Source organism: Pollicipes pollicipes, unplaced genomic scaffold (assembly GCF_011947565.3).
Source record: "Pollicipes pollicipes isolate AB1234 unplaced genomic scaffold, Ppol_2.1 Scaffold_3087;HRSCAF=3621_pilon_pilon_pilon, whole genome shotgun sequence".
Lineage (NCBI taxonomy): Eukaryota > Metazoa > Arthropoda > Thecostraca > Pollicipedomorpha > Pollicipedidae > Pollicipes > Pollicipes pollicipes.
In genome coordinates, this window is record NW_023596225.1 from 36,329,542 (window position 1) to 36,345,450 (window position 15,909).

Genomic DNA, 15,909 nt, shown 5'->3' on the forward strand with positions numbered 1-15,909 from the left:
TGGTGCAGGCTACTTTATGTCTGACTTTTTAAAAGACACGGAGATACTGAATGTTTGAAGAAGACTGTGTGATACCATCACGTCGTGTTCGGCCTTCTTCATGATCACATGCGGTAGAGGGGAACGACGGAGTGTGTTTTTTGTCGATAGATTTCCCTAACGCAATGGCTGTCACCCTCCAAAGGCAGCAAGCTCTATCATCTAGGAAAGCTCTAAAAATGTCAGAAGTTAAAAAATGTTGTCTGCCCGTCCAAATGAGCATGACATATGACTAAATGCGACCTAGCAACAATACGTCCTTACTCAAGGCAAAATACTGTGCAGATATTACATGTACAGTGATGTATAAATAAGGAAAGGGTGTAATTGTAAATCACTACGGCGTCCCAGACGTTTCCGACCAGAACGTCTCACCTGTTCATGAAGGCATCCTGGTGCCATCTCATTAAATGCCTGATCAGCCAGGTGTAGCCTAATCGGCCGATAACTGCGCACCCCTCCCTCTTTCTATCCCCCCCCCTCGTTCCTCACCGTACGGCGGCGTCTATCCCGGCTGCTCTCCTGTCTCCTGCCGTAGCAAAAGTGGGAGCCTTACAGGGTCCGGCTAAGACTCTGACCAGACCAGACCAAATAGAAGCACAGAGTTGACCGCCGTTGTCTGACTCGTGTCTGGTCCAGGCAGTCGGTCCATGGGGCGTAAAGGAAGTGCTCCACATTTGTATGGGTTTTTTAGCTTAATAACCTTTTTGAAGATTATTCGGTGCAGCTCACAGCCCCCCCCCCCCTTCTTAAGACCTGAACTCCTTTGGTTTCTGGGCTGTCTAGAGCAACCTTTTCCACTTAAAAATATACCAATATTTATAAGTGAGCCAATTTCATCATGTCTGATGCTTGCTTGTCTGATGCTTCAACATCTTCAAATGTGGAGCATTCCCTTCAAGGGCGCATTCAGCTGATGAAACGATATGGTGTTGCCTGCCTCTCACTCTGGCAGGAGGGGCGAACACCATGGGCTGTTTGGCCCGGCTTCTGCCCCGTGGCTAACTGAGCAAGGCTAGTATTCTGTTGTTTGGTGGCTAGTGCGTGTGCCTCCCGGTGGATGGCGAACTCCCTACCCGAGTTTCATGCCGTCTCGCAGCAGCTGACCGCATTGCTTCGACCCGTCCCAACCGCGTTCACCGGTCGGTGGTCACCGACTGAGCCAGCTCCCGCTGACCTCAGTGATACTGTTATACGCACTTCTGCTGATATCATGCGAACTGTTAACGAGCTGCTTGCAATATCTGCTCCATTTTTTCTCTCGAGGGGCTCATTAAGTATATTGAGCTGCTTACGTCGGGACTGCTCACAAATAACTGAATTTTCTGAACTAGCACAGACATTATTGCGTTGCTATGGACTCATTTGGTTTCCATGCAACCGTCCCCAAGAATCAACTGTCGGCGATCATTTGTCCCCTGCGTGACAAATGATCCCCTGGGATGACTCAGCCCGCGTTGCGCGCGCGCCCGGCATGGGAGACTGCAACACTACGAGGCTGCGAGACTCCAGCACCACGCACGGCAGCCGGCGTGGGTATGCTGCGCCGCACGACACGCGTCAGCTGCAAACGTCGAATGCGAGCGCTACCGTCGGACGCGTGGACCTGGAAAGGGAAGGGGAGGGGAAGGACCTTAGGAAAGGTGGAGATTCTCGTTATTGAATTATAAGGCGTCTGTTGTGAGTCGGATTTATGTTTTTGACAACGTTCTATGGAACGGTCCGCTCCACACTCAACCCCACTACACTCCAATCCACTTAATTCCATTCCAAGTACAATTCCACCTGACTATACTCCAGACCGCTGCACTGCACTGAACTGTGCTTCACGCCGGGTACCTGCACCATTGCACGACAAGTTCATAATCTCTGGCTTATGCTGAAGTTTTTGCAATTTTTTAAATAAAAATATCCCGGTAATATGAAATATCTAACACGACTGTGTCAAGGGTCAGAATTGTATTGTATTAGTTTCTGTAGCGATAAGTATTTGTGTTTTTTTTTGTATTTTAGTAGACAAAGTTGTGTATCTTCTAGGCTGGGGTTCTAACTGGCAAAACGTAAGATTTTGTTCTTGTTTTCTAAGGCGTAATAAAGCGATATTTACGCTAACATTAATTTCGATAGAATGTCTGCTTGCAGCATCTTATTGCATATTTGAATATATTCTAGCACTCTAACATGGTAATACGTGCTAGAAAATGAGCAAACGGGCATGTCACTTCGTTTTAAAACTATTGCCTTTTAGATCGGCTATCGGGGTAGCGTTTCTCTGCACCAGCAACCATCACCATCACATCACCATCACTACCATCACCATCACTATCACCATCACGTATCATAAACCGCGGCGCCAAGTAATCTGGAGTGTTGAATGCACCACCACATTTCAAAGATCGCCAGCTTAAAGGTTGCGCCGCCAACGTGTACTGCGTTTCCCTTACCCTAACACTTACCTCACACCCGACATATCATTTCATTGTGTTTCTTCTCACCAGACGCCGCAGAGTATAGATCGGTGCCGCTGTCAATCCTGACCGAATCCCACTCGCAGTTTTCTTTGTCCCGGCCGACGCTGGCCGAGTCCGGGGTACCACGGGCCAGGCGTGCACTCACATCGCGGTCTCCGCAGTCGCTGTGCCGTCATTTGCCAACAGCTTGTTGTGGTACGGCCACCAACCCGTTTAATTTTACCTTAGTAGTGTTGACTGGTCCCGTTCTCCGTCGCTACATCGAGTTTCGATGCTGTTTACTGGCCTCTGCTAGCGTGAACCTGAGCTCCTGTCGTGATTTCCAGTTCCCTGTTCCCGTGCACCTGGCCCCTGCTACCGTGTACCTGGCCCCTGTAACCGTTGAGCGTGTCCATGTTGTCATATAATCTTCCCTGCTACCGTGTGACAGGCCCCTGTCGCCGCCTCCCGACCACTACCGCCGTGCACCACCGTGCCACTGACCGGGAGTCCCCGTCACCGCTGACCGGGGCTACCGGAAACTGCTGGCTGTCCCCTGCCACCGCGGACCGGGTCAATCGGTAACCGCTGGCTGGCCCCTGTCAACGCTGGCTCCCCTGTCACGATGTCCCGGCCTCTGTCAGCGCTGGTCCCCTTGTTGCCGCTGATCGGGCTCCTGTCGCCGCTACCCGGGTCTCTGTCGCCATCGCCCGGACCCCTGCCACCGCCGGCCGGGTCCCTGTCGCTGTTGGCCAGTCCTTGTCACCGCGGACCAGGCTGTCACGCCCGGCACCACCCCGGAAGATGCTCGCCGCTCCGATTTCCAACGGCTCATGCATCAACGAGCGTGCTGCACGCGCGCGCCTCGCTAATCGCCGCCGCCGTCCGAGCGCAGGTGCTCACACCTCTCACGCGGCGACCCGCGCGCCCTCTCTGCCCGTCGACGCATGACCGCGCCCCCGCACGCTGCCCGGCGCGCCGGCGCGCTCGGTCGGCGCGCTTTTTGGGCCGGCTTTATGGCGCGCCGGGCGGCGACCAATGACGGCGGCGCGCGCGCTTTTTATGACGGCGCCGCCGTGTCGTCTCACCTATGTATTCAAGCGTGGCTGTATTTCGGCGATAATGGCGCAATGAAGCTGCTTGACGCACCCGAGCCCGACGCCGTGAGAGCGCGCCAACTGGAGGTGAACGGAGCCGGGGCGGCGCGGCGGCCTGACCGGCGGGGCGGCGTCGACGGTAGGCCGCGCCGTATCGCTCCATTTATCGGCCGGCTGCCGACTGGCCTCAAATGAGACCCATTGTGAGACGTTTGCGGGGTCGACGCTTCTCAGCGCTTGACGTCGCTCGGGCGCTCATTTGCTCTGTTTTCTGCCTTTTCCTCTCTCTTCGCTTCCGCTCTGTAGGAAAGTAGAGTTCCACTCTGTTTCCCGGCCTGTCACTCTGTCTGTCATCTTTGCCTGTCTCCCTGCATCCTCATATTCTCCATTTTGTCCTTATATCCCATGTCCTCTCACTTCACGTTTCCTAATTTTCTCTCCCTCCATTCAGCGGCATTCTTGCGACGTCCCATTTGCACTGGCAGGCTACATGCACCAGTTATGAGAAGTGCCCTCCAGTTAAGTGAGTGCCAAGTATATATATATATATATATATATATATATATATATATATATATATATATATATATGAATGTATGTATGTACCGTATAGGCGTCCCTCTGTGGTAGTCTCGGTGGATGAACACCCCAGGTGCATGAAGCTTTGCCCCACCATTATCCATCCTCTTTCTGTCTGTGTTTCTATTTGCTATCACATTTCGTTGATGTCTTGTTCTTTCGTCGTTCACATGTCATCAATATTGATTACACTCGTTTCATCCCATTTCTTTCACCCAGTCATCACTTGTCAAGCATTTCACCCACTTCCTGCCTCCCTTCCCCTGCATGGCTATCAACCGGCCTGCTTACCGCCAGCTGTTCTTTCCTTTCTCACAACAGATTGCGCGCGCACAACGCAGTACGCAATACGGCTGCACGCAAACATTCGACGCCGCCACCGCCGTATCCACCTGTCGCGGACCCGCCATCGGGCCCTAGCTGACCCAGCCCGCCGCCCTGGCTCGTCTCACGCGGCGCCGGAACACAACGCACGTCCGGCCTTTTCATTCGGCACGAGCTTTCGTGAAAAGCGGCGAGCGCCCGGCGGTCGGTCACGGAGTGGCGTCACGGCTGACGGCGCCGGGACACGGCGTCCCCGGGCCGGGGGTGGCCGTCACGGCGCGCGCGCTAACGACACGACACCCGCCACGTTACGTTACTCGGCCGCCACTTTCGGACTATTCACACGGCCGGCCGGTGCACGAGCTGACCCGCCTACCTGGCGACGAGGGAGGGAAAGGAAGGAACAGGGGAGAGGAGAGAGGAGAGGTGAGGAGAGAGAAGAGGGGGAGGGTGAGGAAGAGAGGAGAGGGTCAGGTCAGGAGAGGGTGAGGAAGAGAGGAGAGGGTCAGGTCAGGAGAGGGTGTGGGAGGGAGGGTGGATGAGTGAGTGAGTGAGTGAGTGAGTGAGTGAGTGAGTGAGTGAGTGAGTGACTGCGTGAATGAGAGGAGAAAAGAAGAAGCTATGGAGATAGAGGAACGAATGGGAAGAGATACAGAGATAGAAATGCGATGGTAAGATCAAGCAGAATTGTGGGCGAGGGAGTAGAAGCGGTTGCCTTTGAGGAATTCGTGATTCGTGTTTCTCCGCGCATGCGGTTATTTTGCGAATCTTCGTGCGCGCTTTTATTTCACCTTCCTGCTTTATTTCTTTTATATTTTGCTCACAAGCACCGCAACTAATGAGCCCAGATATGAATCTAATGAGGCCAACGCCGGCTGTCTGATTGCTGGTGTGGCATTGTTTGGTTTACTCCATGTGTTTGATGCAGTTAATTATCATTAAAACCCTCGTAACGAAGGTAAAAACATCCTTTGGTTGTAAATATGCATTTTCTACATCTCTCTCAGTCGAATAAATAAAAGCCTGCTAAGTAAAGCACCCTTGCCAAAACATAATTTACTGTAATACGCATGACGTGACCAAAAGCCTGGAAGTAGAGAGCACTGTGTAAAACGCTTTCGTTCCGTAAACATCTATCCGACTCCACTGAATGCCGGCGTTTATAATGGGAGTTTCACCCGAGTAGAACCACCGGAAGCGGGGCAGATGGGATGGTAAATGTCTCAATGGCTTTATGACGGCGGGAAAGACTCCCGTATTTTCGATAGGTGCCTCTGATGCCGACGCTGGGAGGCCACGTCGCCTCAAAGCGGCCACAGTACGCTGCGGCCACACGGTAGCGGCGCCATGGCGGGAAAAAGTTGGCTCTTGTGGCACCAGCGTGGTTGTTTCTTTCCCGGATCATGCAGGCGTAGACGGCCCTCTTCGAATCGCTGGATGCATTTCTTTTGATGTTAAAAGCGCATCTTGGAGAGGGAATTATGTTACTTCGGTGTCTTTCGCGTGATGGTGAGCCTCGTCGAGTTAAGAGGACGTTTTTGTAGTTATTTTAGGAGAAAACGCATGATACGGATATGAAAAAGACGTGACTGTGATAGCTGAACAACATTCCCCTGATTTTAATGTTTTGATGTCATGTTTTTTTATCTGGGAAAATAGACTACAATCTAAGTCTTAGAAAAAGAAACCATGTCACTCTTCCCCGTTTTACCCCATCTCGATATATATCGCAGTGACACAGAGATTGACGCATCGGCTAGCTCATCTTCCGGTTCTGTGGCAGCTCGTTATCATCACGTTTACATTCATTATGCCTCCTCCTCCCCCCCCCCCCTCAGTAGAGATATCCACAGAGGGAGACCCCACTAGCTGTAATTCCATTAAAACCTCATCGGCAGAGGCTGGAGGCTCCACCCCTTCACATCACCAGCGCAGCCCGTCCAAATCAAGGCCCATAAAATTAACTGACCAATCCGATCCGGGACATTTAACCCTACCGGACGGTCATCGGGGAGCATTCCTCGTCTCTGATCCTGACCGCCGTCCAGATGGCTCGTTAGCGGCTTCCGTCTCCACTGGGCGTCTCCCCCGCCCGTCCCCCTTGTTATAGCCCTCTGACCTTTGGGCACTGTTCCGAACCGTCAGCTGACCGTCTGCCACCCCTCCCCCCTCCCCTTCTCCATCGGTTTTCCCCCTACTTAACAGCGGCCGCAGTTCCAAACATTCAGCTAACCGCCCACTCCCCTGTGTAATCGCCCACGTCCCATCTCAGGTCCCAGAGAAGACGTGGTTTCGAACTTCCGACCGCCCGCCCTCTGGCCGGCTCCCCCCCGACCGCCCCCCCCCCCCCCTGGGCGTCCCCCTCTCAGGCGTCGCACCCGAGGCCGTGACCCGTGGCGGCGGTTCCGGGCCGTCGGCTGACCGGGCCAGCCGCGCTCCATTGGCTGCCCGGTCAGCCGGCCGGTCACGCGGCCGGGATCAAAGGCGCCGGCCCGGCCATTGTCGGTGTGCGCCGGGCGACGACGGCCCGGCACGGCGCCGGCTAATTGGCGGCCCTCTGGGGCGAACGGGGCGGGCGTGGATCAGCCACCCGACGCCGGGCCGGCCGCCCCACTGTCCCTGAGGGTCACGGGGCGGCGTGGGACATGCACCGGCAAGCCACCCGCCGCCGGACCTCCCGCCCGCTGTGAGGGTGGCAGGGTGGCAGGGGACATGCGCCAACCAGCCACCCGCCGCCGGGCCGGCCGCCCCGCTGTCCCTGAGGGTCGCGGGGTGGCAGGGGACACGCGTCGGCCAGCTGACACCACACCGGATCGAGAGACGTCAGTGGGAGGTGGACGCTCGGATGACAGGCACCGGAGACGTGCCCGTGCTCTCCTACACCTCCGAGCGCTGGCTGGCAGTGCGACCAGAATGGAAGCGACAGCTCATCTGAGTGCAGCAACTAAGCGAGGGGTCAGCGAGTGATCAGCGTTAAGATAAATCTGATTCCGGTGGTTTAAACTTCCCGGTTGTGGTCTCGGTTGAAGACACGGCCGACTGGCGGTCGGTGCACGTGTACCGGCCTCCGCCGGCCGCCCGAGGCTGGGGCTCTCGGTTCCGGCCAGCCGGCTCCTCACCGACGCGGGGAGACTGCGGCTCCGAACAGGGTCATAACACCGCCGCTCTGGAGAGGCGTCAAACCCAACTAATGTGTATGCATGGTGCACCACAACACTTTTGTGCCGGTGCGCGCGTACAGAGCCACAGAGCAGGGGTGTAACAGCGTCACGGAATTAAGAGGGTTTTCATTAAGATTATTCTTTTCATGCATCACGGTTGGATTGACATTTAACTTTCCCAGCAAGTGAGTGGCTATGATGCCCTATCTGTGCAGCTATGCCACGGTGTTCTTGGCCGTGCTTTTATTTTTGAACTAAGAGGACGAAGTAAAGAAAAGATTTGCATGAAATATGAGGACGGCAGGAACACAGAACGCTGGTGGCTCCGCCATAGGCTCGTATTTTAGGGTTACCCACCGCTCATCAGTTACTCCGCTGGTCGCAACAACCATTTGGCTTTGACATCACGCTATGTTTGCCTACAAATAAAGCGGCATGAATCATTTGGTAGGGTGGCGTTCGGTTAGAATATACGATGAGCAAATATTTTTGCGCGTGGAATGGGTCTGCGGGCCAGGCACACCACGCAAAACGTGGCACAGCTGCGAATGGAAATATCCCCCTCCTCGTCGGGAAGATTTGACGCCTTGCGTAGGAATCCTTTGGTAACTAGTGTTGGTCGGTACCATGTGCCACTCGCTGTAGGGGACTCACGCGCTGACCGCCGCACGGCAGTAATGGGATATGAGGGGACTTCAGGCAAGGGTATGCGGTATGGCGTGCAATATGTGTCACTGACAAGCGTATCCTCCATATACAACAACTCTTCTCGGCAAGGACGGCGACCTGGCTAGGGCGACCTCATTTTCCGCGGGTGCACAAAAGTATGCTGCACAAGTTATTTGCCATCGCTAATTCTAACGAGTCCTGGCGATCGAATTCGGTTGCTTCCAATTGTGGCCGGGATGGCTGAGTTTGAATGGTCATCACCAATGACCTTTTTTGCTGTCCTATTAATGGGCAGACTTCCCGTAAATATGACAGAAAAATCCACAAGAGTTACTTTACAGCGTACCTGCCAAAGTTGCATTTGATGATATCTTGTTTCAGCCTATATTGACTTCACTGCTTTCATAACCCATAATTGTCGTACACTTAATACCTATATATATAGCAGCCTGGCACAAGGTAGTCATAGAATGAGAATGTTGTGCGACCTTTCAAATATGCACCAGTATCACAACTTTTCCCTTTAGTTCTGCCACTTTTGCTCGAGACGAGCAAAACTGACAGAACTAACGGGAATAGTTGTGATGCTGATTCATATTTGAATAGCCGCGAAATCCACGATATTTACTCTATCGAGTAAGTGCCAAAGCTGCATTTGATAATTTCTTGTTCCAGCCTATAACTGGCCCGACGTTTCCATAGTCCATATATTTAACCGCGGTGTGCGTTGGCAGGTGAAACAACTTTATGCTCTAACACTATTGCCCAAGTTCTTGCTCTCGTAAAACCGCATCTTGTCGTGGGCACAGATAGTATTGAATCCGTTCCTGTCGAAATCGTCATGTGAACTGATTAAATTTTATTTAATTGAACGGGGCTTTTATGCAAGCGAATGTTTATACCATTTTGGGAGAAATTTTTCATCCGCCCGAATTCAGAAGAAATTTTATCCAGCTGTCGCATTTGTTATCTATTTACTGGTGTTGCTGTCGCCAACCATGAAGACCATTCTCAAACTACCGGACATTGGACAGTGGCTAGCAGTCGCAAACACCACATCACCAAACACTGCGTCTGTTTTGAGTGGCAGGGGCCCGAGACGAGACGTCAGCAGACCGTGGAAATACTGAGGTGCCTGCATCAGCCGCGATCATGGACCACATTTCCGTAAGATGGTATCAGGCCTTGGCGGCCTCGCAAAATATTTAGATGACTTGAGCATGTCAAGGCGACAGTACCGCTTTGTGCTGTGTTTGTAAAATGTTCGTCTGTCCATTGGAATTGTACATATGCCCATGTTTTAGGGACTTTTCGACAAAACTATAAGTGAAGGAATAGGCTGCAAGAAGGCGTCACCAAAAATGACAGCAGCAGGGGCAAGAAGAGACTGAATGCCATAAATCATTCAAATAACCCTGATAATAGGCTCTCACAAGTATTTTTGCTTTGTTCTCACGTAATACAGTCTAGATGTTGCAGTTAAGTGTATCACTTGCGCGCTCGGCTTCCTTTTAACAAACAGAAACGTCACATTGGTGTAATAGTCTGATTGAGTTTGGTCAAAAGTCATCCAACAGTCTTATACAACAGTGGGAAGTTATTTTGGACCAAACGTATCAAACTTTTTTTAGCTGCCTGGAGATACATTAAATGATGTAGGAAAATGGGTTTTGTGTTGTACTCTTTACGTCTGCGTGACAAATACTCTTCTGCTGGTAAGCAGCCGAAATACGGAAACGGTAGTCAATTGCAGGTTGAAACGAGACACTATCCAATGCAGATTTGCCAGTTAATCGATACAGGTAAATACTGTGATTTTTTTCATGTCATAATGCCAAAATATTGTACCTTGGTCAATTACTGCTGCACCCGGCTGATGCACTCGGCTTCGTCTCAAGCAAAAGTGACGCAAGTAACGGAAAAGGTTATGATACTGGTACATACATGAAAAGCCGCACAACGGTCTTAAAAAACGCATACCCCCCCCCCCCCCTCTCTCTCTCTCTCTCTCTCTCTCTCTCCGCTCAAATCTGACATGCTGTCCCCGGAGTCACAGAGACCGGGATTAGTATTCTGCGATTTTTATGAAAAAAAAAATGGTTGCACGCGTCAGGAATTGCCCAGAAGATTACTGCAGTGCCGAACATTTGGCTTCCTCTGGGTTCCCTGACTGTCTCCACCGTAAGTCTCTTTTCTCCGATCAGTGGCGTCACCGCCGGCGGATGGAGACACTGCTCAGGCAGCTCCCTCGCCGCTCGCGATCATTACTTCATGTCTCCAGGGATCAGACTGGATGGCCCGCACCAGATCACCGAGACAGTTTTGCCCGCGATCTGCTCCTAATCTGTCATTGTGCGGCGCCGGCGCGTCTCCGGCCGGTCATTGGTCGCCCGGGGAGTGTGTGAAGCCCGCCAGCGGTGCCCGGCCGGCCCGTTAGGTGCCCCGGCCGGGCAGGCCCCGCCCCGGCCTGGCGGAGGGCGGGCCCGCTGGGTGGCGGACCCAGGCCCCGCTGGGCCCGCGCAGTCGCGGCACTCGCGCCGCGCACGCTGGTGTCCGCTGTCCGCTGTCCACCGGGGTTCCGCGCAGGTGTCTGGCACCTAGCCGATCGAGTGCACGCATCCCGCGCCGGTTCAGCAGGTGCTACTAGCAGTCACCGAAACCGTCGCGGTGCCGCAGTCAGCAGGGGGCGCTGCTGGGAGCTCAGAGAGGGTGAGACACGCTCTGAACAGACCAACTAAAACGTTGGGGAAATATTGCTCTTGCGCACTTGCCCTGAGGCTACCCTCGGGTCGAAGCGCACAACAAGACAAGCCGGGAGGTCAAGAGCTCAACGAAACGAGACGCAGACGAAGTTACAAGATCAACGGAGCCGACGCGAGCGCGGTCGGAACCGACCGCAGCTCTACCGACGCCGACGGCGGCGCTGCCCACCGCCGGAGACGACGGGAGCCCACCCGGGAGCCGGCAGGGGCATTGTCGGAGCCGACAGGAGCCCAGTCGGAGCAGACAGGGTTCCGGTCGGAGCGCAGGGCGACGCGGTGGAGCCGCCGGGCGCCCACTGGCGCGGGCCGGGCGTCGGGCCGGCGGCCCGCCTGGCGGACCGCGCGTCGACGCCCTGGTGGGAGCTGTACGGCCGCTGGTCCAGCATGGTGCACCAGCAGGGCCGCGGCACCAAACTCGCCTCCGTCATACGCAAGATCCAGGCCTCACTGCGCACCGGCACAGCAAGTATGCTCGTGCCCTGCCCGCCCATTGTAGACCGCTACCCCACACGGCGCATAGGGTGTGGTGTACCCATGCGTTCGGCTCTGGTATTCGGTATCTTGCAAATTATGTTGCACTGGATTGCCAAACCAGCACTCATGGACGGCTTATAGATTAGTAGCATAAAGCCTCCTTCATACACTGTTTCGATAAAGGCCAATGTTATGCCTGATGATCGGTCAGCGCGCTCGTGCTTCGGCGCCGGTCTCCTCGCGCGCGCCTCGCCGCTCTGGCCGGCTCGTGACGTGTTTTTGTTGCGGGAATGCAGCGTGGGAGATGCGTGCCAGGCCCTGGGACGTGGGACGACCACGGAGGGGTGCGTTTAATGCGGCGTCTACCATTGATTGCCGGATGACATCTAAGTGAGGGATAGTAGTGAAGTCCAGTCCTCTCCAGTGAAGGGACGGGATCCCAAACCCAGCACAAGGCCTGATGTACATGATTTCGCTGATCAAAAGGCGTAGGCACGAATCTGAAGCCTGCATGCTTTGTGCGCCAGTTCTTGGAAAACCACCTATCTTTACTAGGTCTGGAAGTGCATAGCAAGAAAACAGCAAAACAACGTAAAATCGCCCAAATCTCAAATTAAATGTCAAACCAAACCAATTATATGCCAGCATGGGGGTGTCATACCTGTTGGTGCTGAAGTGTTCCCAGGGTGGGTGGAATGGCACGCCCCTCCCTACCCCTTCCTTGCTGAATGTGAGACGGTCTGGCATCGCGCAAAACAACCAACACCAACGCCTGAATAGCGCTCTATCCCACATTAGTCACCACAGAAAACCTGAATAAAACATCAGAGGACGTCAGGAAAGACAACAAGTGGTGTGGATTATAGTAATTGATCCTTTTAGGGTGGTCCACAAGGGTTCCTGTCCGGCTCCCTTGAAGTCGGACGCCCTGCTTGCGACAATAAGTCGTGAGCCGTTCTGTCCACAGGATGAAACGCCATGGTCTTAAGGACTGTCATCCGAAGCTCATACGTTTTACTGCTACGTTTTATCAATTCTGACTTATTGCCATGATTACGGTAATAGTATGAAATCTGCTTCCACTCTGCATGTTTTCTCAGAAATGTGACGAAAGAAACATGTCATTGGCTTATATATGTATATATATATATATATATATATATATATATATATATATATATATATATATATATATGTGTGTGTGTGTGTGTGTGTGTGTGTGTGTGTGTGTGTGTGTGTGTGTGTGTGTGTGTGTGTGTGTGTGTGTGTGTGTGTGTGTGTGTATGTGCGTGTATGTGTGTGTATGTGTGTACATAATTTCCCATCTTACATCTTTTTTGCTTGCCTCTTGCAGGTCTCTTTCTTATATCTTACCTTCCTATAATGTGTAGATAGCTGAGAAATCCAAGTGTTCACCAATAACGCTTCTCAGCTGTTTGCCCACTTGGTTATAGGTGCAGTTTTACCAGGTGCTGATACTGTATGCCTGAATGTACTTCTATTGGCGTGCCATTTTCAGTTGCATGGTCAAAGGATACCGCTATCAGATTCTGTTAGACCATGTGATGCCACAAGCAAACATGGATACTGTACCAATCGGAGCGAGCGTTATATCAGAGGACCAGTTATATCAGAGCGTGCATTATATCAGAGCGCATGTTATATCAGAGCACGCGTTTTATCGGAGCGTGTGTTTTATCAGATAATTCAGATATCAGAGCACGCGCTACATCGGAGCGCACGCTATATTCGAGCGCGTGTTATATCAGAGCACCCGTTATATCATGGCGCCCGTTATGTCAGAGCACGCGTTATACCGTAGCCCCCGTTATATATCAGAGCGCCCGTTACATTAGAACACCCGTTATATCAGAGCTCACGTTACATCAGAGTCCCATCATATCAGAGCACTGGGCGCCACCCTGAGAACGTATTGCTATAATGCCTCGGAGCCGGCACTGATAGGAAGCAGTGAACCTTCGACAGTTTAACATAACACGCATACGACCACGCGTCAACCAATGACGGGGACCGGTGCGTGGTGCGGATGTGCAAGGTGCAGTATGACGCATTTTGAGACAGGTACTACTTGCAGAAAGAAGTTATTTGACTTTTGGCAACGAAGTGCATGTCATGACGCTCATTTAGCTCTGCAATTTGCTGAGGCAACCGTGTATATGTGTTTAATAGGCGCCCGGATGACCGGTTAAATACCAAATACCAAATACAAATAAAAATACAAACATAAATACAAACACCAAATTTATTGGGTGCGTTAGTCTGCATGTGAACTCACTTGCATCAAACTTTGCGGTTCCTAGATCTTAAACTTTGGGTAAAATAAGGTGAATCAAGTTCAAACTCAATATTAGTGTCCAAGGTGCCCAAGACCTTTTCATGCAACCGCCTTGAACCTGGATACCTGTCCTAAGCAAAAGTTCACTGGTGTTCATTCAAGTTCAGCGACCTCTCTTTCCTTTAAGGGTACGGGTGATCAAGATCCTACGAGATTTTTATTTTTGCATTTAAATGAGAGTTATGGATTACGCTAGGCGGTATGTTTCTAAAAACAAAATGTTTACCAAGGGAATTTTATTTCAGTGGCATTCTCTGACCCTGAGAAAGTCCATGAAAAATGCCTGTTGCGGCCTCTATTGTTACCAAATTCGAAATGAGCACCAGTGTTACCTCAATCATTAAGCTTTCAGGTAAAAATCCAGGCTGTTTTTATTTCAGTCTGGCCCTCATATCTGACTTCAGGTCAATGAAATTTGTTATAGTCCTAAATTTAATGGTTTTTCGTTTAAATTATTCATCTCACACATGTCGAGCTCTTCCACCATTTCACCAAATCATTCTTCAATCGCTACCAATACGTACTTAACGACATTTGTGTTTAATGAGTCAAACTTTCTCAAAAAAAGATAAAGCTTGGCGCTGAAATGTTAATCCGTTTCCAGCCTTTTTTAAGAGTTCTCTGATAGCGACGGAGACGTTGGATGATCACTGATAAGAAATTCGCACTTTGCGGGCCCGTGACCAGGGCCATGCAACAGAATACAGCTTCCATAGTGTTGAAACATATGTGCACCTTTAAAGCACATCGACCAGAAAGCACCGGCTTGTTTAATCGAATATTTATGTTCCTGGGTGACTTTAACGCACCGCTAAGCACAGATAAAATATTTCCGGTCCAGCAATCACACGGTGATTTTAAATCAGAAAAGTTAAAAATTTCGCAGTGTGAGGGTGATCCCAGCTCAGATGCACGAGAGGGCTGCGCCGCGCGTCCTAAGCGGGCCAGCCAGCTGAGTGCTGTTCCCGTTCCAGCCGACCTCTCGACCGACACCCAGTCGACCAGCAGCGAGGTGTCCTTGACCTCGGGGTCACCGGGATCGTCTGCCGAGCTCGACTCGCTCGTCACGATCGGCACGACGGAGGCGACGCCGTACAAGTGCTGCTTCTGCGAGCAGGCCTACCCGCGCCAGACGCTCATGAAGCTGCATGAACAGGTACGCGGGGATGCGACACGCTCAGGACGGAGCGAAGGGAGCGCACTGGGCGATGTGCGCAGCCCTGACCCTGAGGGGTGAGCTTACCTACATGCGGTCCTGCTCCAGCTGAATAGGCACCGCTGTCCTGCATAGCACGAATACACATCACCCTCGTATGCCAGGGGCAGAATAGCTTGCTGACGTCCCCAGGGTCCTGTGACTCGTGTGAATGACCTGGGGTCAGCCTTACAGTGCGGTGTTGCACGGGACCGTTCGCGAGGAAAAACTCAGTGAGATTCATCGCCCTCTTTACGTTGTTTTTGGAACCACCTTTCTTTGTTTCGGGGTCTTCCGTGATATTGCTAAACGAACCAAAACTTGCGGTTTTTTCGCAAGCCGATCTAAAAGACAGGCAAGTGGTCATGGATAGATAAACATCGGTGTGTCACGGGGAAACACCTGCACGGGTTTCCCGAGAATGCAAATGCGTTGCGACCGGTTCAATGTCAGTGATGTGACAGCGCCACCCGGCTCCGATCTCTTTGCACACCCCAATGGGAGGCGGGACAGCTGGATAACAAGGGGAAACTGCAAAAACGGGTGACTGGGACTGAGAGACTGCAGAGACAAATGCTGAAAGTCCAGGAAATACCTCTTGATCATAAACTCACGGACGTAATAGCTCACCCCGGTGCAAGGCTTCAGGTGACATGGACACTTGGTTCCAGGACCCTGTGGGACATTCCCCCTTTCTCCTTTCTGTAACCAGAACACTGCAGCTTCTTGCCTCTTTTTGCGTTCTCGAGATGCGTGTTCATAGCTATTGCGCAGCATTTTCGTGATCGTTTCAGAAATTAGGT

General features: G+C 52.2%; 1 protein-coding gene across 1 annotated transcript in view; it reads left to right on the forward strand.

The window, feature by feature from the left end:
- Positions 1-15,909, forward strand: part of LOC119090080 (zinc finger protein Lobe) — an 81,790-nt gene that overhangs the window by 50,705 nt on the left and 15,176 nt on the right. Inside the window, exon 4 of the mRNA XM_037212874.1 lies at positions 14,886-15,067. Coding sequence (XP_037068769.1) covers positions 14,886-15,067 — 182 coding nt within the window. The remainder of the gene's footprint in view (positions 1-14,885; positions 15,068-15,909) is intronic.